Raw genomic sequence first — 15,408 nt, 5'->3', positions numbered from 1 at the left:
GCTTCATCGCTCCTCCTGCGGCGGGCGGGGAGCCAGGGGGTCCGGGCGGGGGCTGCGCCCTGAACCGTGCCCGCGGGAGCCCGTGGAGCCGCAGGACGAGGCGCTGCCGGCGGTGGAGCAGCCGCGGGCCAGGAAGGAGGGTTTGCTGTAGGGGACAACGTCACCTGCCGGGGAGGGACGGCGCTGGGTCGGTGGCGCTGCCGGCGGTTTGGCGCTGCGGCCGGATCCCAGCTCACCTTGGCGGGGCGGTTGGTGGGCGGCTCTGCGCTCAGCTCCGCTCGTCTCCCGTCTGGGAGGGGGGGCCTCGCCCGGAGGCGGCAGAGGGGGCGGCGGCAGGTCTGCTGCGGGGGCAAAGCGAGGGCTGAGCGCCGCGGGTAGCCCCCGGCCTCCCCCGGGCACAAACCCACCTCCCGTCCACTGTTCCCGAGGGTAGCGGCCGCCTTTGGGCTTTGGATGGCTCTTCGGGGTTTCTGAGCGTGTTTTCCCTGCGGGAGATGATGGCATGTCAGACACCCTCCACATAGTGAGGGCCCCCCAAGCCCTGCGCTTGCACTGTGAGGCTCACCTGCGCCGTGGGGGCGGTGGGCTCGGGGCACGGGACCCTTGCATGTGTCTGGGCTGCAGGGGCTCAGCGGGGGGCTCGGTGAGGGTGCAGTGCCGCGTGGGGGCCTCCTGCGGAAGAGGGGGCATGGAGTGATGTTGGGCTGTCTGAAAGAAGTGGGGGGAGAAGGGGGCACAGGGGGACGCCCCAGTGCTGTGCTGTGTCAGGGCAGAGCAGAGCAGTGGCACAGTGGGGTAGGATGGAAGGGTCAGGTCTGGATGACAGCTGTGTGGCTGCACTGTAATGGCACAGCCTGGCTGCAGCGGTACAGCTGGATCACAGAGGCACAGCTGGAGTGCAGCTGCACAGAATAATGCCAACAGCAAACCTGGAATGCAATTGAACAACTGGATTTCAACAGCACATCTGACCAACACCAGTGCTGCTGAATTTCAGTGACACGGCTAAAGTGCAGCAGCACCACTGGGTCACAATGGCACAGATGGATCACAGCTGCGTGGTTGAATTGCAGTAGCACAGCAGGACTGCAGCACAGGTGGGCCATGACATGGTGGCACGGCTGGACTGCCATGTCCCAGGCAGGCTGTTGTACCCTGGGCTCATGATAGCATCATGCACAGATCGTGATGATCCCATTGTGCCGGTGTGGCCATATGGCGATGGGACAAGGGGTGATGTGACATCTCCTACCGGGGTGAATGGGGGCTGTTGAAACGCTGCAGGCTGCGAGTGTCCTCGTGGGGCATAGGGGCTGTTGCAGCCGGGGCCCAGCAGCCCGTCGGGGTGGCAGGTGAAGAGGCAGTGTGCCGGGGGGCATCCTCAGTGGAAGGACAGTGCTCCTCCAGCCCCAAGCTGTGGGGAGCACAGGGTGGGCACTGGAGCCAGCACACCACAGCCTCCCCAACCATGCACACTCACATGCCATCCTCTTCTTCATTCATCTCTTCTTCCTCCTTCTCCTCCTCCTCCTCAGTGTACTGGCTGAGCTCACTGGCCGAGGGTGGTGGGGGCAGTAGCTCGGTCCAGCTCAGCACCGGCGTCTGTACCGCTTTCCCCAAGTTTTTCCCTTTGGGGTGAGGGACGTGGGGCTGCAGGCACAGGGACGTGTGCCAGTGTCCCCCCACGGTAGTGGGGTAGTGATCCTACCGTGCTGCCCGGGAGCTGAGTGACCATACAGGATCTCAGGGCCATGCTGTGAGCAGGGCCGGTGGAAGGTGCGCAGCTCCTCGCCCCCTGCCTCTATGCTGCTGTAGATGGGCCCCTCGGCATTCCCGGGCCCAAAGGGCTCCGTCTGGGCGATGTAGCGGGAGATGCCAGCCTCTGCAGAGCACGGCCACCCCATTAGGGTTGGTCCCACCCCCAGCACACCGCCAGCTCCTTGAAGCCCCTCACCATTGTAGTATCTCTCGGTGGCATCCAGGCCACCACCACGCCACGCATCCGCCAGCCATGGGTGAGCATTCCTGCAGGGATACTGATGGTGATGGGGGTGCCTGGCTGGGCTGCGGGTCTGGGGGAATGTGGTGTTACCTGGGGCTGCTGTGTGCTGGTACTGGGGTGTGTGGGAAGGTGAGTGTGGACAGAGCTGGGGGTGGCAGTGAAGATGTGGTGGGGCCATGACGTGGCCCTACAGCACCCATGGATGCACCCGTGGGCGCAAAGGCAAAGGAGGCTGCAACAAGAAACCCTGTGTGAGTATGGTGGGCAGCAGATGGGGGTCCCAGGCTGCAATCCATACCTGTGAAATGGCTCAGCTCTTTCCTGCGGCGGCGGCGGCTATAAAGCCATGCTGCAAACCCAGCGAGGATGAGCCAGAGGGCACCGCTGACGCCAGCGATGAAGGCCGGCCGCCTCGCCACCGCAGCCATGTGCTCCGCCATGCTGCCCCATCCCACGGGCCCCACGTCCTGCTCCACTGGGGGTGCTGCAAGCACATGGGATAGGATGCCAGCGGTGCCAAGCAGCCATCCCTGGCTACCAGCCCAACAGAGATCCCCACTCATGGGTGCTGCATCACCATGGGGACACTCACCGATGCGGATGGCGATGGGCGCACTGTGAGCACCCACACCTGCCCCTGTGGCCGCAGCCACCTCAGCACGGTAGGGGACACCGGGCACCAAACCCTGCAGCACTGTGGCCAGCACTGTCCCCTCCACGCTCTGATTGATGTGGAAGCGGCTCTCATTGCCCAAGCACCAGATCTGGGGCAGAGGTGCAGTGTTAGGACGGGGGCTGGGGATGTGCGGTCTGCTGGAAATGCAAGATGCAATGGAGACATGGGATATAATGGGAACGCAGAATGCAATGGGGGATACAGGGTGTAATAGGGTTGTAGGATGAGATCAATACATGGGGTGTAGTGGGGATGTGGCATGAGATGGAGATTGGGATGCAGTGGAGTCATAGGATGCAGAGAAGTTGTGGGATGCAGCTGGGAGGTGGAACAAGGTGGAAAAGTAGGATGCAATGGAGATGTGATAAGGATATGGAATAACACCTTGAAGATAAGGTATGGGATGGAGATGCGAGATGTTATAGGAATGATGGATATGACATATATGTGGGATGTGATGAGGATTTGATGGGGATGTGACATGCAATGGGAATATGGGATGTGGGGGGATGCAGGACCCTGCAGGCCCCACTTACTCGGTAATCGAGGATGACTCCATTCTGCTCAGCTGGTGGTGGTGGCTGCCAGGAGATGCGGACACTGGTGCCATTTCCAGCCACGCTGACAGCCCGCGGTGGAGCACTGGGGGCTGTGGGATGTGGAACATCACGGCCACAATGCATTCCATGGCGGGAACACCCTGCACCCCCAGCCCCACACTCACCTGCCTCAGGCATACGCAGGGCACGCACGGCACTGTCGGGGCCGTGGAGGTGCAGGTAGAAGGGCCGCACCTTCACCTCGTAGTCCTGGCCGTGGCGCAGCCCCGTGAGCAGAGCCCCCCGTTCACCCGCTGCCCGCACATCCCACGCCTCCCAGCGCCCACCGCGCCGCCGGTACAGCACCTGGTATCCCTGCACAGAGGGCGATGGGGGCTCCACCTGAGGACACAGGAGATGAGGGGGTGATGGAGGTGCAGCACCGTGTCCCCTCCCACCCGCCGTGTCCCCGCGCTCACGGTCCAGGAGAGGCGCACGGCACCCGGCGGCAGCACCACGGGCTCCTGCAGGTGCACGGCCACACGTGCCAGCTCTGGGGGCACCTGTGGCGTAGGGCTGGTGTCTGCTGAAAAGGGGCAGGAGCTGGGTGCATGGACATGTGGGTGCACCCAGGATGCTGTGTCTCTTTGCGCCTCTGCTGAGTCTCACCTTGGGTGCGGATCGGCTCTGAGATGCCACTGGGGTCGCTGAGCCCATGGTCATTGAGTGCCCTCACCAGGAAGAGGTACACGGTGTCGGGGACGAGGCCTTGCACTGTGTGTGTCTCACCCTCCACATTGGCTGCTACTGTCTGCCACGGGCCACCCATGGCCTCACTGCCAGGGCATAGAGGTGACCCATGGCAAGGTGACACTATGTCACCATGTCACCCTGAACCTGGAGAGGAGGTCTCTGTGGTACCTGAAAGCTTCCACAACGTAGGTGACTGCAGTGCCACCACTTAGCTCATTCCCTTTCCAGGTCAGAGTGACACTGCTTTTGGTAACATTGGTGACCAGTGGGGTGGAGGGTGGCCCTGGAAGGATGCCAGGCTCTGAGGATGGTGGGGAGAGGAGAGATCAATCACCTGCAGGCAGAGGCACTGGAATCCATGGAAGCTGCATCTCCAGTTCCACAGCATCTCTGGTCCCATGGCATCCCCATGACTCACCTTGCACCTGCAGGGACCCGCTCCAGCGCATCTCACCCATCAAACTGGTGGCCACGCACTCGTACTGGCCTGAATCTGTCACCTGCAAGGGGAAGAGCTCCTGCCCCATCTCCCTGAGTACCTATCACCCTGAGTGCCCATCACCTTTTGTATGGATCATCTTGGATGCTCATCACCTGGGGTGCCCATCGCCTTGGGTGCCCATCATTCTGAGCACCCACCACCTTTTGGACCCACCACCTCTTGCTCAGTGTATCCCAGTGCCCCCCAGCTCCATAGTGTCTCCCCATTTCCCCGTGCTGGTGCAGCTCACCCGCATGTTGCTGATCTGCAGAGTGCCATTCTCCAGCAGGCTGGTGCGGCTCTCAGAACCCAACACAGTGCGCCCATCCTTCAGCCATCCCACATGGGGCGGGGGCTCACCCTCTGCCCAGCAGGGCAGCTGCACTGTGGCCCCCACCGGCAGCACCGTCAGGTTGGCGGGGCCCCAGCGGATCACTGGCGGTTGGGGCTCAGCGGGCACTGCCGTGCAGATAAAGTTGAGTGAGCCCCTCTGTTTTGGTGCCCCGAGCATTGCCACCCATCACCACCACCTACCTGCCTCCACCTCCAGCAGCGCTTTGGCCAGGACACTGCCAGCCACACTGATGGCTTGGCACAGGTAATAGCCGGCGTCGGCGGGCTGCACGGTGGCGATGGTCATGGCACCACTGGATGCTACCGAAATGCGGCTGGCAGGCGGCGGGGACTGCCCAGGGAACAGCAGTGTCTGGGCAGAAGGGGAGGCAGAAGGCTTTGGTGCACGGTGGGGTGCTGTGGGGGTGGAGGTGGGGAGGGGACGGACCTGGCTGCCTTCCTTCTGCCAAAACACAGCCGGTGGAGGATTTCCTGTGGTCTCACACTGGAAGGTCACACTCTGGCCAGGGGGCACAGTCTGGTTGCGGGGCCGGGTGATGAGTTGCGGGGGCACTGACATAAAGGGAGAGAGGGAATCACAGGATCACAGAATATCCCCAGCTGAAGAGACCCACGAGGCTCTTCGAGTCCAAACATAGCATCACCCAAAAACTAAGCCCTATGTCTGAGAGCAGTGTCTCAACACTCCCTGAGCTCCCTGAGCTGTGCCCACTGCTGTTCCATGCCCTGTGACATAATCTTAACCCTTGCACATACACTTGGGGTTCCCCCTTACCGCGCACAATAAGGGTGCCTGAGGCCTCCGACCTGCCCACGCTGTTCTCGGCCATGCAGGTGTAGGTTCCCTCATCCTCTGCCCGCACCCGACTGATCCTCAGTGTGTTGTCAGCCAGTAGCTCCCACCTGGGGAGAGACCCCAGAGCCCACGGTGCCGACAGGGCACCAGGTGCCATGAGGGTGCCACAGGGATGTGGGATATGATGGGGATATGATGGGAATACAGGATGCAGCTAGGATGGAGGGTGTGGTGGCAGTAAGGATGGAGATGCATGATGTAGTGAGTGTGAAGGATGCAACAAGGATGTGGGGTGAGTTATAGATGTGGGATGGGATGAGTATGTGAAATGTGAGGGGGAGGTAGGACATCAGGAAGGTATAGAATATGATAGAGATTTGGATCAGGATTTGGGATATAATGAAGGTGCAGGATGCATAAGGTGATGTGGAATGTGATAGGAGTGCAGGATGTCATGTGGATGTGAGACACCGTGGGGGTGTGGGATGCCATGCTGGATGTGAAGGTTTGGGGTGCAATGAGGACATGGATGGGTTACACAGACACCCATCCCATAGCAGACACCCCAGATTGGGACGTGCTGGCCCCCCCCCCCAACTCCTCACCCCGCTCACCTTCCCGCCGGCAGCTCACCATCCTCTCTGCGCCAGCGGGCGGTGGGCGGGGGGTCCCCCAGTGCTTCACAAGGGAACTCGGCCGCCTGGTCCTCCAGCACCGCCTGGTTCTGTGGCCGTCTGCCGAACGCGGGGCGCTCTGAGGGGCAGCAGCTGTGAGTCCCCACGTCGACACCAACCCCCCCCCCAGCTGCCTCTCCGTCCCTACACACCGAAGACCACCAGCTCGGCCGGCTCGCTGTCCCGCTCCCCCACCATGTTGGTGGCCACACAGACATAGATGCCGGCGTCGCTTTTGCGCGTGGTGGCCATCATCAGCTTCCCACCGCGGATCTGCCGGGGAGCCGCACTCAGCCCAGGCCCAAACACCGACCTGGTTGTGTTGGGGACTCCTGGGCCTCACCGTGATGCGCTCATCCTTGTCGCTGAGCCGGGTGCCGTCCTTCTTCCAGGTGACGGTGGGCTCGGGGTGCCCGCGGGGCGGGACGCACTCCAGCACAGCTGGCTCACCTGCTGCCACCACCACATCCCCAGGGGACTGCCGGAAATCATCCCGCAGCACTGCAGGGACAGAGGCTGCAATGTCATTGCCTCGGTTTCCCCATCCCTACACTCCTTTTGCTGCAGGAGCCCCTTCTGGGGGCAAAAAGTGCCTGCTCCAAGTGCTCGAATCTAGCCCTGAGGTGACGTTTTCCAGCACACAGTGGAGTGACAACCCTTCCCCTGAGAAGGGGCAAGGCCAGAAGGGTGTAGGTCTGGAGATGTGTGGGATCTCAGAGACCATGGGAATAGGGATGGGGATGGGAACAGGGACACAGATGGGGGTGGAGATGGGGATTGTGCAACTGGGGCTCACCAGCCACCTCCAGCGAGGCGTTCCTGCTGGTGGCTTCACCCAGGTAGTTCCTGGCCACGCAGACATAGATACCCTCATCAGGCTTGCTGCGGCGGCCATGAACAATGCGGAGGAAGAAGAGGGAGCCACTGGGCAGCAGCATGCGATGGGAGCGGGGGTCCTCGTGATCCGTCTCCACGCGCTCACCGTCCTTGTACCACTCCACGGTGGGCGACGGGCGGCCCTCTGCCCTGCAGCTCAGTGTGGCTGGCTCACCCCTGGACACCAGCAGGTCCGAGGGGTGCTCCACGATGCGGGGTGCGGAGTCCTCCAGCCGTGGGTGGGAGCCTGGGGAAGGGTGTGGCATAGCCCAGGGATGTGCAGGCAGAAAGGCATGAGATGGAAAGAGGTTGGGGCTCAGGTTGGGGAAAGAGATTGGGGCAGGGAGAGGTGTTGGTGTCCCCCCATGTCACCCTGATGTGTCCCCTCCCTGGTTCTCTTGCTGGGTGCTGGTGAGGTGGGAGCAAGGCCAGGAGGGTGCAAGGCAGGAAATGAGTGGGACCTCAGAGGTGTGGGATTGGGAAAAAGAAAAAAGAGAAAGGAAAATAAAAAGGAAAAGGAAAAAGGAAAAGGAAAGGGAAAAGGAAAAAAAATGGAAAAAAAGAAAAAAAAGGAAAAATCGTCCTTCTCCAAAGAGTATATGGATCTTCTCAATGGATCCAGGGAAATCCCTACCGTTAGGGCAGAAGAATTAATTAACGCTCATTGTGACTACATTGGATTTATGCTGCGCCAGAGCTCAGAGCAGAGCTTGGAGCACACGGAGCCCCCAAAGCGGGACTGGAACCACAAATCCCGCACGTGGCCCCAGTGCCACCACCGCTGCGTCCTGCCGCGTCCCCGGTGCCGCCTGGCCTTGTGGCAGCGCCGGAGCTGCAGTTCGGCTTTCGGTCGCGGAGTGTCACTGCTGTCTCGCAGTGCCCGGTACACGCAGTGCCAGCCTGAGAGGGGCTGGGGGGGTCGTGGCGATCGGTGGCACCAGCAGAGGGACTCGGGGAGGGGGAGGGGCACCCCTGCGGGGCGGGGGGATACGTTGCCATAGGAACAGGATGCGTTGCCGTGGGGATAGGATGCTGCAGAGTTCCGGGGGGTTGGGGGGAGCAGCGGGGTGGGGGCCGCAGCTGGGCAAGGGGCTAATTGCCACGGGGGGGACCGCGCCGTGCCCTCTCCTGAGCCCAGTCGGCTGCGGTGGGACGGGGCGTCCCGCGAGGCTCCCAACACGGATCGGCCGCCTTGGACCCAAACGGATCAAAAAGTTCGGGCTCAAAGAAAAAGGAAAAACTCAGAAAGTGCTCTAAATTCAGGAGAACGACCCCGCAGCTCCAGAACCCGCTGTGCCCTGGGTCTGTCCCGGCTGGAGGACACGGGAGCGAACTGTGGGGATGGGGGCACATGAGTTCGGTTTGGGGACACGGCACAAATTAGGGGACACGGGGTCGGTTTAGAGATACGGAGCCGGTCGGTCTGGGGACACGAGAGCTGTTCCTGTTTGGGACGGGAATGATATGGAGACATGGGTCGCTCTCGGTTGAGAGTACGGAGCCAGTTCGGGAACATACAGTGTGTTTGGGGATGAGGAGCCCTTCCCATTTTGGGGACAAGGGACAAGCTTGAGAAAATGGAGCTGGTTTGGAGATACGGGACAGATCCCGGCATGGGGACACACGGTGGGTTTGGGAACAAGGGAAAGGTCCATGGTCAGCCCCAGCTGGGGCTGCGGGGCTGCGCGCTGTGTCCCGCGTCGGGGCGGGATCGGGACAGCGGGACAGCGGGACAGGACAGCGGGACAGCGGGGGAATGGGTCGGCGGGACAGCGGAACAGCGCGACAGGGGGACAGCGCGACAAGGGGACAGCGAGGGAGCGGGGGCCGGGCCGGGGCCGGACGCGTACCGTTGCCGGCGGTGAGGTTGCGGAGGTCGAGCGCGGCTTCGCTGCCGTTGATGCCGAGCAGCAGCTCGGAGGAGTTGGACATCTCGGCCGCCAGCGAGTCCGCGAACAGGTTCATCTGCAGCAGCGTCTTCAGAAGGTACCGCAGCATGCTGGCCCGGCTCGGTCCGACCGGGCTCGGCACGGCACGGCCGGACCCGGTACGACGCGACTCAGTCGGACCCAGCACGGCTCGGCTCTGCTCGGCTCGGCCCGGCTCTGCCGGACCCAGCACGGCACGGCCCGGCACGGCTCGGCACAGCGCGGCCGGACCTAGACCAGCCCAGCTCAGCTCGGCACGGCTCAGCCCGCAGCACCGCCCCCAGACCCGGCGGGGAGGGGGCGCGGCCAGAGCGGTGCGGAGCGGGGGGAGCGGAGAGAGAGGGTGTCCGGGGGGAGAAGGGGGGAGGTCACCGTTAGAGTGGGGGCAAAGGGATGGGGTGGGACTCTCCTATATGGGGGTAACCTGGGGGTGGGGGCTGAGGGGCTGAGGGGCAAAGGGATGGGGAGGAGGAGTCCCAAATGGGGAGGAATCTAAGAGTGGGGGGCGGCTGTTGAAATGTTGGCATGTCCCGAGTGAGCTCCACCAGTCGGGCTCCGCTTTGGCTTCAGGAGAAGGAAGGGTAGGAAGAGGCAGCTGGGGATCCCCAGCTAATCCCAAAATCTGTGTTGGGTCCCGGTTCCAGCAGTGCCCCCGGGGCAGCCGGCACCCCATGGCTCTGCAGTCGCCGCGTATCTCCCGAATTCATAATTGGCAATTAGCCGCTTTATGAATGTGCCAGGCTAACGTGTGAAGCAATGTGTCTTTTCGAAGCTGGCTCCTGCTGGTGCTAATTGGAGCCCGACTGCGGCCCCTCAGCGCCCCCCCCGGGAGTGGAAAGGGGCTCCTTACGGTGCCACTAATGACCAGGCTGCAAAAGCACAAAGCTGCGGCTGGCAGCGGTGGGGAGGCTCAGAGGAGAGAAGAGGTGGGAATGGGTAATGGGGAGAAAACAGGGAAACGTGTGTGCACATCTGGAGGTGCCCATGCTCCCCTCTCCCAGAAGAGGCCACTTTTTGATGCACACATCTGGATGAAACGTCTGCAAAGGAGAGGCACAGATGTGCACCAGCACAGGTTCTCATCTGGAGGCATCCTGGGTTGATGCCCAACTTTATGGGGGTAAACTGGGTCTCTGGGATGTTCACATCCAGCTGTACACTCAAATAGCTGGAGGGCTCAGCTGTTGTGCAGGATAGCAGCTGGGAAGGTCCCGGTGTGGCAGCTGATCAAACATCTGTAGGTATGTGTGTGCCACCACAGTGTGGGCACATCTGGACAGATGGATGCTTTTAATCTGTGCATATCTGAAAGCACAGCAATGCTCCGTGTGCTTTCAACCAGGAATGTAAGTGTAATTTGAGTTCACATCTGGCCATACATCTGGAGGTCTTCTGTCAGCAGGTACACACACATTCGGAACTGGGCTGGGTGCACATCTGGAAGATTGCAGCACACCTGGATAGATGCACACATCTGGCACCATGCTGGCATTGCAGATGGCTGCACATCTGTGCACATCTGGGTTTCTCTGGGGCACATCGGGGAGCCTCCCCAGCCACGAAAGTCCTTGGAGCTCAGCGATGCAGCACTCCTATCTGGGTGTCCTCAGGGCCATGCATTATTCACATTCACCCTTGTTTGTGGGCAAAGAAGAGAAAGCAAATAAATATTAATTTAAGAATAACACAGATCTTTCCCATTTCTCCCGATGGGGCTCAGCAGCTGGGGGACTCCTGTCAGGAAAAAGCAGAAATAAATGACCTGCAGAATAATAGGTTTATCCTACTAGTATCTAAACACTTCTCTGGAATGGTAATTGAAAGTGATGCCAGAATATTGAATGCTGCAGCACTGGGGAATCTGGGAGCCTCTAGAAGTTGAGCAGGGAACAGGGCATGGCCTGGGCCTGGGAGCAGAACAGAGAACCCTCCCTGTTAACCTGGGGGTCACCCTGGCCCGAGGTGGAGTGATGGGCTCCAAGGGGTGGTACACACAGACCCCACTCCTGAACCCTCCTCTTGGGATCAGGGAAAGCAGACAAAGGAACCTCTGGTCCCTAATCCCCCTATTTGCCCCCACAATCAGCTGGGCAAACAGCAAGTGGGGGGCTGCTAGCAGATTGATTCTGCCGCCAGGGCACCTAATTGCCCTTTAATTCAGCGATTAGTGACTGTTTGCTCAGGGCTTGTGTGCCTGGGTGCTCCCATCATAATTCAGTTATGGACACTTCATCTCCGTATCCCTGTTTGCCAGAGTTGCCCTTTCCCTGCACATCAGAACCTTTTGTGTGCTGCGGATGGCGTCGGGATGGAGAAACTGAGGCACGGAGCTGCACGGTGGCCCAGCCGGTAATGATAAGCGACAAGGCATTTGTATGGGCAAATGAGCGGCCCCGTGCCTGTGAGGGGATGTAAATCCCATCCTGCCCTGCTATTAGCATACTGCATGCCCCCAGGGAGCCCCCCGCTGCCGCCTGGAAATGCGCTGTGTTGAATATTTATACAGAGCCGTGTGACATAGCATAGGGCAGTGTGGGGGAGAGAGGGGGGGGAGCGGGGTGAAGCCTGCAGTGGGGCTGGGGGCTGGATGGGTCCCCAGAGCACCTCCTGAGAGATGCAAAATGGGGCGTCCTAGAGGATAAAGGTGGGGTGCTGTAGGAAACAGGCAGGAAACTTTAGGGGTGTGGGGATGATAATGGTGTGCTCAGGGTAAAATGGATGGAAGGCTGGGGAGATGATATGGGGTGCTTTAGGGAACATGGGGGAGGCTTTAAGGGGTGATGTGGGGTGCCTTAGGGAGTGACACTGACGTACATTAGGGCTGCTGTGAGATGCTTTAGGGGAGAGTACTGGCTTGCTGTGGAGGATGCTAGTGGTAGGTTCAGGGTGTAATGCCTCCAAGCTTTATGGGATGACATGGGATGCTTTAGGGAAGCACAATGAGATGGTTTAGGGGACAATATGGGATGCTTTAGAAGAAATGCCACAGGATGGTGCAGGAGATGACCTAGGATGCTTCAGAAGAGCATAGGGGGATGGTATGAGATGTTTTAAGGGAGCATAAGGGGATGACGTGGGATGCTTTAGGGGAGTGTGCTGGGATGCAGTGGGGGATGATAGTGGGATGCTTAGGGGATAGTGACTGGAAAGTTGTGGAGATGATGTGATGCTTTAGGGAAGCATAGTGGGATGTTTTAAGGGATAAGATGGGATGCATTAGAGATACTTCAGGGGATAACACTGACATACTGTAGATTTGATGTGGGGAGTGTACTGGGGTGTTTTAGATGGTGACACAGAGGTGTTTTAGGAGATGATGCCAGGATGCTTTAGGGTATGATGTCAGAATGTTTTTGCAGAGCAATCTGGTCTGCTTTTGGTGGTGATGCTGGGATGCTTTAGGAGTGATGGGGCAATGTTTCAGAGTGTGATGCCAGGAAGCTGTATAAGCAACTGGACTACTTTAGCTGAGCACACTGGGGCACTTAAGGAGAATGCACTGGGATTCTTTAGGGGAAGGCACTGAGATGGGAATTATGCTGGATGCACTGAGGGGTGATACTGGGATGCTTCAGGAGATAATACTGGGATGTTTTGGGAGGTGGCACTGGGTTGTTTTAGAGGAGGATGGTCAGACGCTTTAAGGAATGGTAGCAGGATGCTTGCAGTGAGCACGCTGGGATGCTCTGTGGGATGGCACTGGGATGCTCAGTGGGAAGATGCCAGCATGCCTTAGAGGAACAGTGTCAGGCTGTCCTCTGTGTGCCTGGCAGGTGCAGGAGGTGGTGGGCGTCCCAGCCCGCCTCATTACCGCTGCCTTTGGGAAGCCGGAGCCCATGTGTTCTCGAGATGAGCAGTTGGGGTATATTAACATCCCATTTCCAGCTCTTTAATACAGAGTTTGCCCAGCTCATTCATCAGCCGGGCCTCCCTTCAGGCCGGGGGCTGCAGGCAGGGCTCAGCAGCTGGGGCACGGCGAGCAGCGGGGCCACGCGTCCCCGAAGCCGGGTAACAGGTAGTGGCTCATGTGCGAAGCGCTGCTTTGGGGCTGGCGCATCATTGGGAAGGGCGCTATCAAAGCTGTGCTTAATTGGGTGGAAGGGTTGTTTGCATGACCACTAATGGGGGATCAGAGGGCCGGGGACCGATCGCTGACGGCCATACAAAGGCAACCAATTACTTGCTTGTCTGCATTATGTATTAACCCATCTGGGGCTGGGATATTGGCTTTGAAAGAGAGACAAAGGCAGAGGCGTGGCAGCCCGCCCGCTCCCCATCCGCCCGCCTGGGCCCTTTGTGCAGGGGGCAGCTGGGTGCTCCTCGCCACCGCCCCAGGAGACGCAGCCCCGAAGGACGTCCCCAATGGCCGGGCGCTGCCTGGCTCTGCGACCTCCTGAATATTGCATCGGCACCGCAGGCATCCCGCGCCTTTCATCTCCTTTCATCAGCCTCTGCTCTTTGCCGCACGCCGAGGAAGCCCGCGCCAGCTTCCGCTTTAATTGGCGTCGGCCTCTGTCTCTGTTAATAAGTGTATACTTCTTTTCATTTACAACGGGAGGTTAATTACGAACAGGTCACTACATTGCAGTAAGCACAAGTCGGGGGATATCTGACGGCTCGCTTGGCTTTTGGCTCATTTTTCATCATGGCGATTGGGTTTGAAGGCGGGCTCAAGCAGGGCTGCCCCGATCCGCGCGTCCCCGGGCTGCACACAGCGCTTCTGAGGATGGGCACCACTCGTGGCATGTGTGGCCATCTGCACCAGCACACAGACAGAGGCACTCCCGGGAGCCCCACACAGAGACTCTTCCCCCTGTTTTGCCCGTTTTGCTGTCATTGGTGTCATTTGGTCTCTGCTGACAGCAGTGCCACACGGTGAGGACGCCTTTGCAGTGGCATTTCAAACCCTGCATCCATACTTAATTAAGTGAATCTCAATTAATCCCCACCGTTGCATGCCACCAGCAGTGGTGGTTGACTCGGTGTGACACGAATGGCAGTGCCAAGCTCAATTCACATCTCACTGCTGCTCAGCAGGGGGTGGCACAGGGCTGAGTTTTTTGGTATTTTCCTGCTTCTCCTTATTTAACAGAGCTTCCAATGCAAAGGGAATGTGAGAAGATGGAGGCCTCTGAGTAAGCAATCTTTGATTCAGTGGGGAGAGGGAAATGATACCAATTAACACACTCTGAGACAAACTTTGGGGATGCAGGTCCCACTTATACATCCCTTTAACATGGAGGATGCCCCAGTTTCACCTGTACCTGTATATCTGGGAGGAAAGCAGAGATCTGAGGGTGGGCACAACTTGCTGTAGGAATGTCTTTTGACAGGGAGAGGAGGGGGGTGAGCCTGGGGTCGGTGTCTCATTTGCAAATGGTCAAATAACTCAAATGGGGATGCGGGGTTGCATTGCAATCAGCTGCTCTGGAGGAATAATGAATTTTTCAATATGTAATTAACCGTTAACCTCATTTGCATCCCTCCCCTCCGCCCTATCCCCTGCATTATGGAGTGGTGCTCTAATTGCGTTCTGATGAGCTCTGCGTCTCTGCAGGGAGAAGGGACAGTGCTGGGGACACCTTTGGGCTTGGGGACACCCAGCATTGAGGATGTGCAGCTGAGTCCAGCTGAGCCTCTTGGGGTGCCCAGTCCTGGGTACACTTTGGGAACACACCAGCGGGAGCGGTGATGGGTGCAGCCCTTTGGGGACACAGCAGCAGTGGAGGCATCCCTTTAGGGAACCAAATCTGGGACACACTGGCAGGGATTGCAGGGGAGGCATCTACGTGGGGACACGGCTCTGGGGACACACAGCAAGGCTGGCAGTGAGAGCTCCCCTGTGGGGACATGCTAGTAAGGTTTCAGTGGGTGCATCACTTAGGGAACCTACTGGCTGACAATGGCTGAACACCTCTGTGAACATGTCGTGGGCTTGGCAGCAGGTACACCCCTTTTGGGATGCAGTGACGGGGGATGCAACCGTCTGGGGATGTGTCACAGTAACTGGCAATGGGTGCACACCTCTTCAGGGTTGCAGTGACAATGAGTGTGTCACAGGGCTGGCAACGTGTGCATCCCTTTGAGGACACACCGGCAGTGAGTGCCTCTGTGCACCTCGCTGGGGATGTATCACAGGGGTGGCAGTGGGTGCGTCCCTTCTGGGGACATGATGACAAGGGGTGCATTGCTTCGAGGATGCAGTGACAGGGATGGACTGTGGGGGAAATGCACGGGACTGGCAGTGGGCATACCCTTTTGGGGACATATCCTGGGGTTGGTAGGAGGTATGCCCGCCTCTCTGGGTGCACCCCGATGGGGACATACAG

At 59.4% G+C, this 15,408-nt stretch overlaps 1 protein-coding gene across 15 annotated transcripts; it reads right to left on the bottom strand.

Annotated features, from left to right (window-relative positions):
• Nucleotides 1-3: 3 nt before the first annotated feature.
• Nucleotides 4-9,522, bottom strand: ROBO3 (roundabout guidance receptor 3). 15 transcript variants are annotated; one of them, XM_090123693.1, is made up of 24 exons: nt 9,002-9,522; nt 7,072-7,398; nt 6,619-6,776; nt 6,428-6,548; nt 6,216-6,354; nt 5,581-5,708; nt 4,986-5,357; nt 4,702-4,910; nt 4,389-4,470; nt 4,139-4,271; nt 3,887-4,053; nt 3,697-3,803; nt 3,584-3,619; nt 3,403-3,487; nt 3,215-3,327; nt 2,595-2,766; nt 2,093-2,486; nt 1,955-2,025; nt 1,709-1,882; nt 1,481-1,628; nt 1,253-1,414; nt 566-672; nt 408-485; nt 4-341 (listed from the first exon to the last, which is right to left on the bottom strand). In XM_090123693.1, exons 1-24 carry the CDS (start codon nt 9,147-9,149, stop codon nt 4-6), a joined length of 3,969 nt encoding a protein of 1,322 aa, XP_089979819.1. In that variant the 5' UTR covers nt 9,150-9,522. The 15 variants fall into 15 exon arrangements, with proteins under 15 accessions (XP_089979819.1, XP_089979817.1, XP_089979815.1 ...); XM_090123691.1 differs by having other exon boundaries at nt 4-164; nt 237-341; nt 3,403-3,619; nt 9,002-9,520; XM_090123689.1 differs by having other exon boundaries at nt 2,093-2,234; nt 2,301-2,486; nt 3,403-3,619; nt 9,002-9,520.
• Between the last annotated feature and the right edge of the window lie 5,886 nt (nt 9,523-15,408).

This window comes from Phasianus colchicus, chromosome 23, assembly GCF_987193195.1.
Source record: "Phasianus colchicus chromosome 23, bPhaCol1.hap1.1, whole genome shotgun sequence".
Classification (NCBI taxonomy): Eukaryota; Metazoa; Chordata; class Aves; order Galliformes; family Phasianidae; genus Phasianus; species Phasianus colchicus.
Note: the sequence above shows the minus strand (reverse complement) of the source record. Positions and strands in the feature narration are given on the sequence as shown.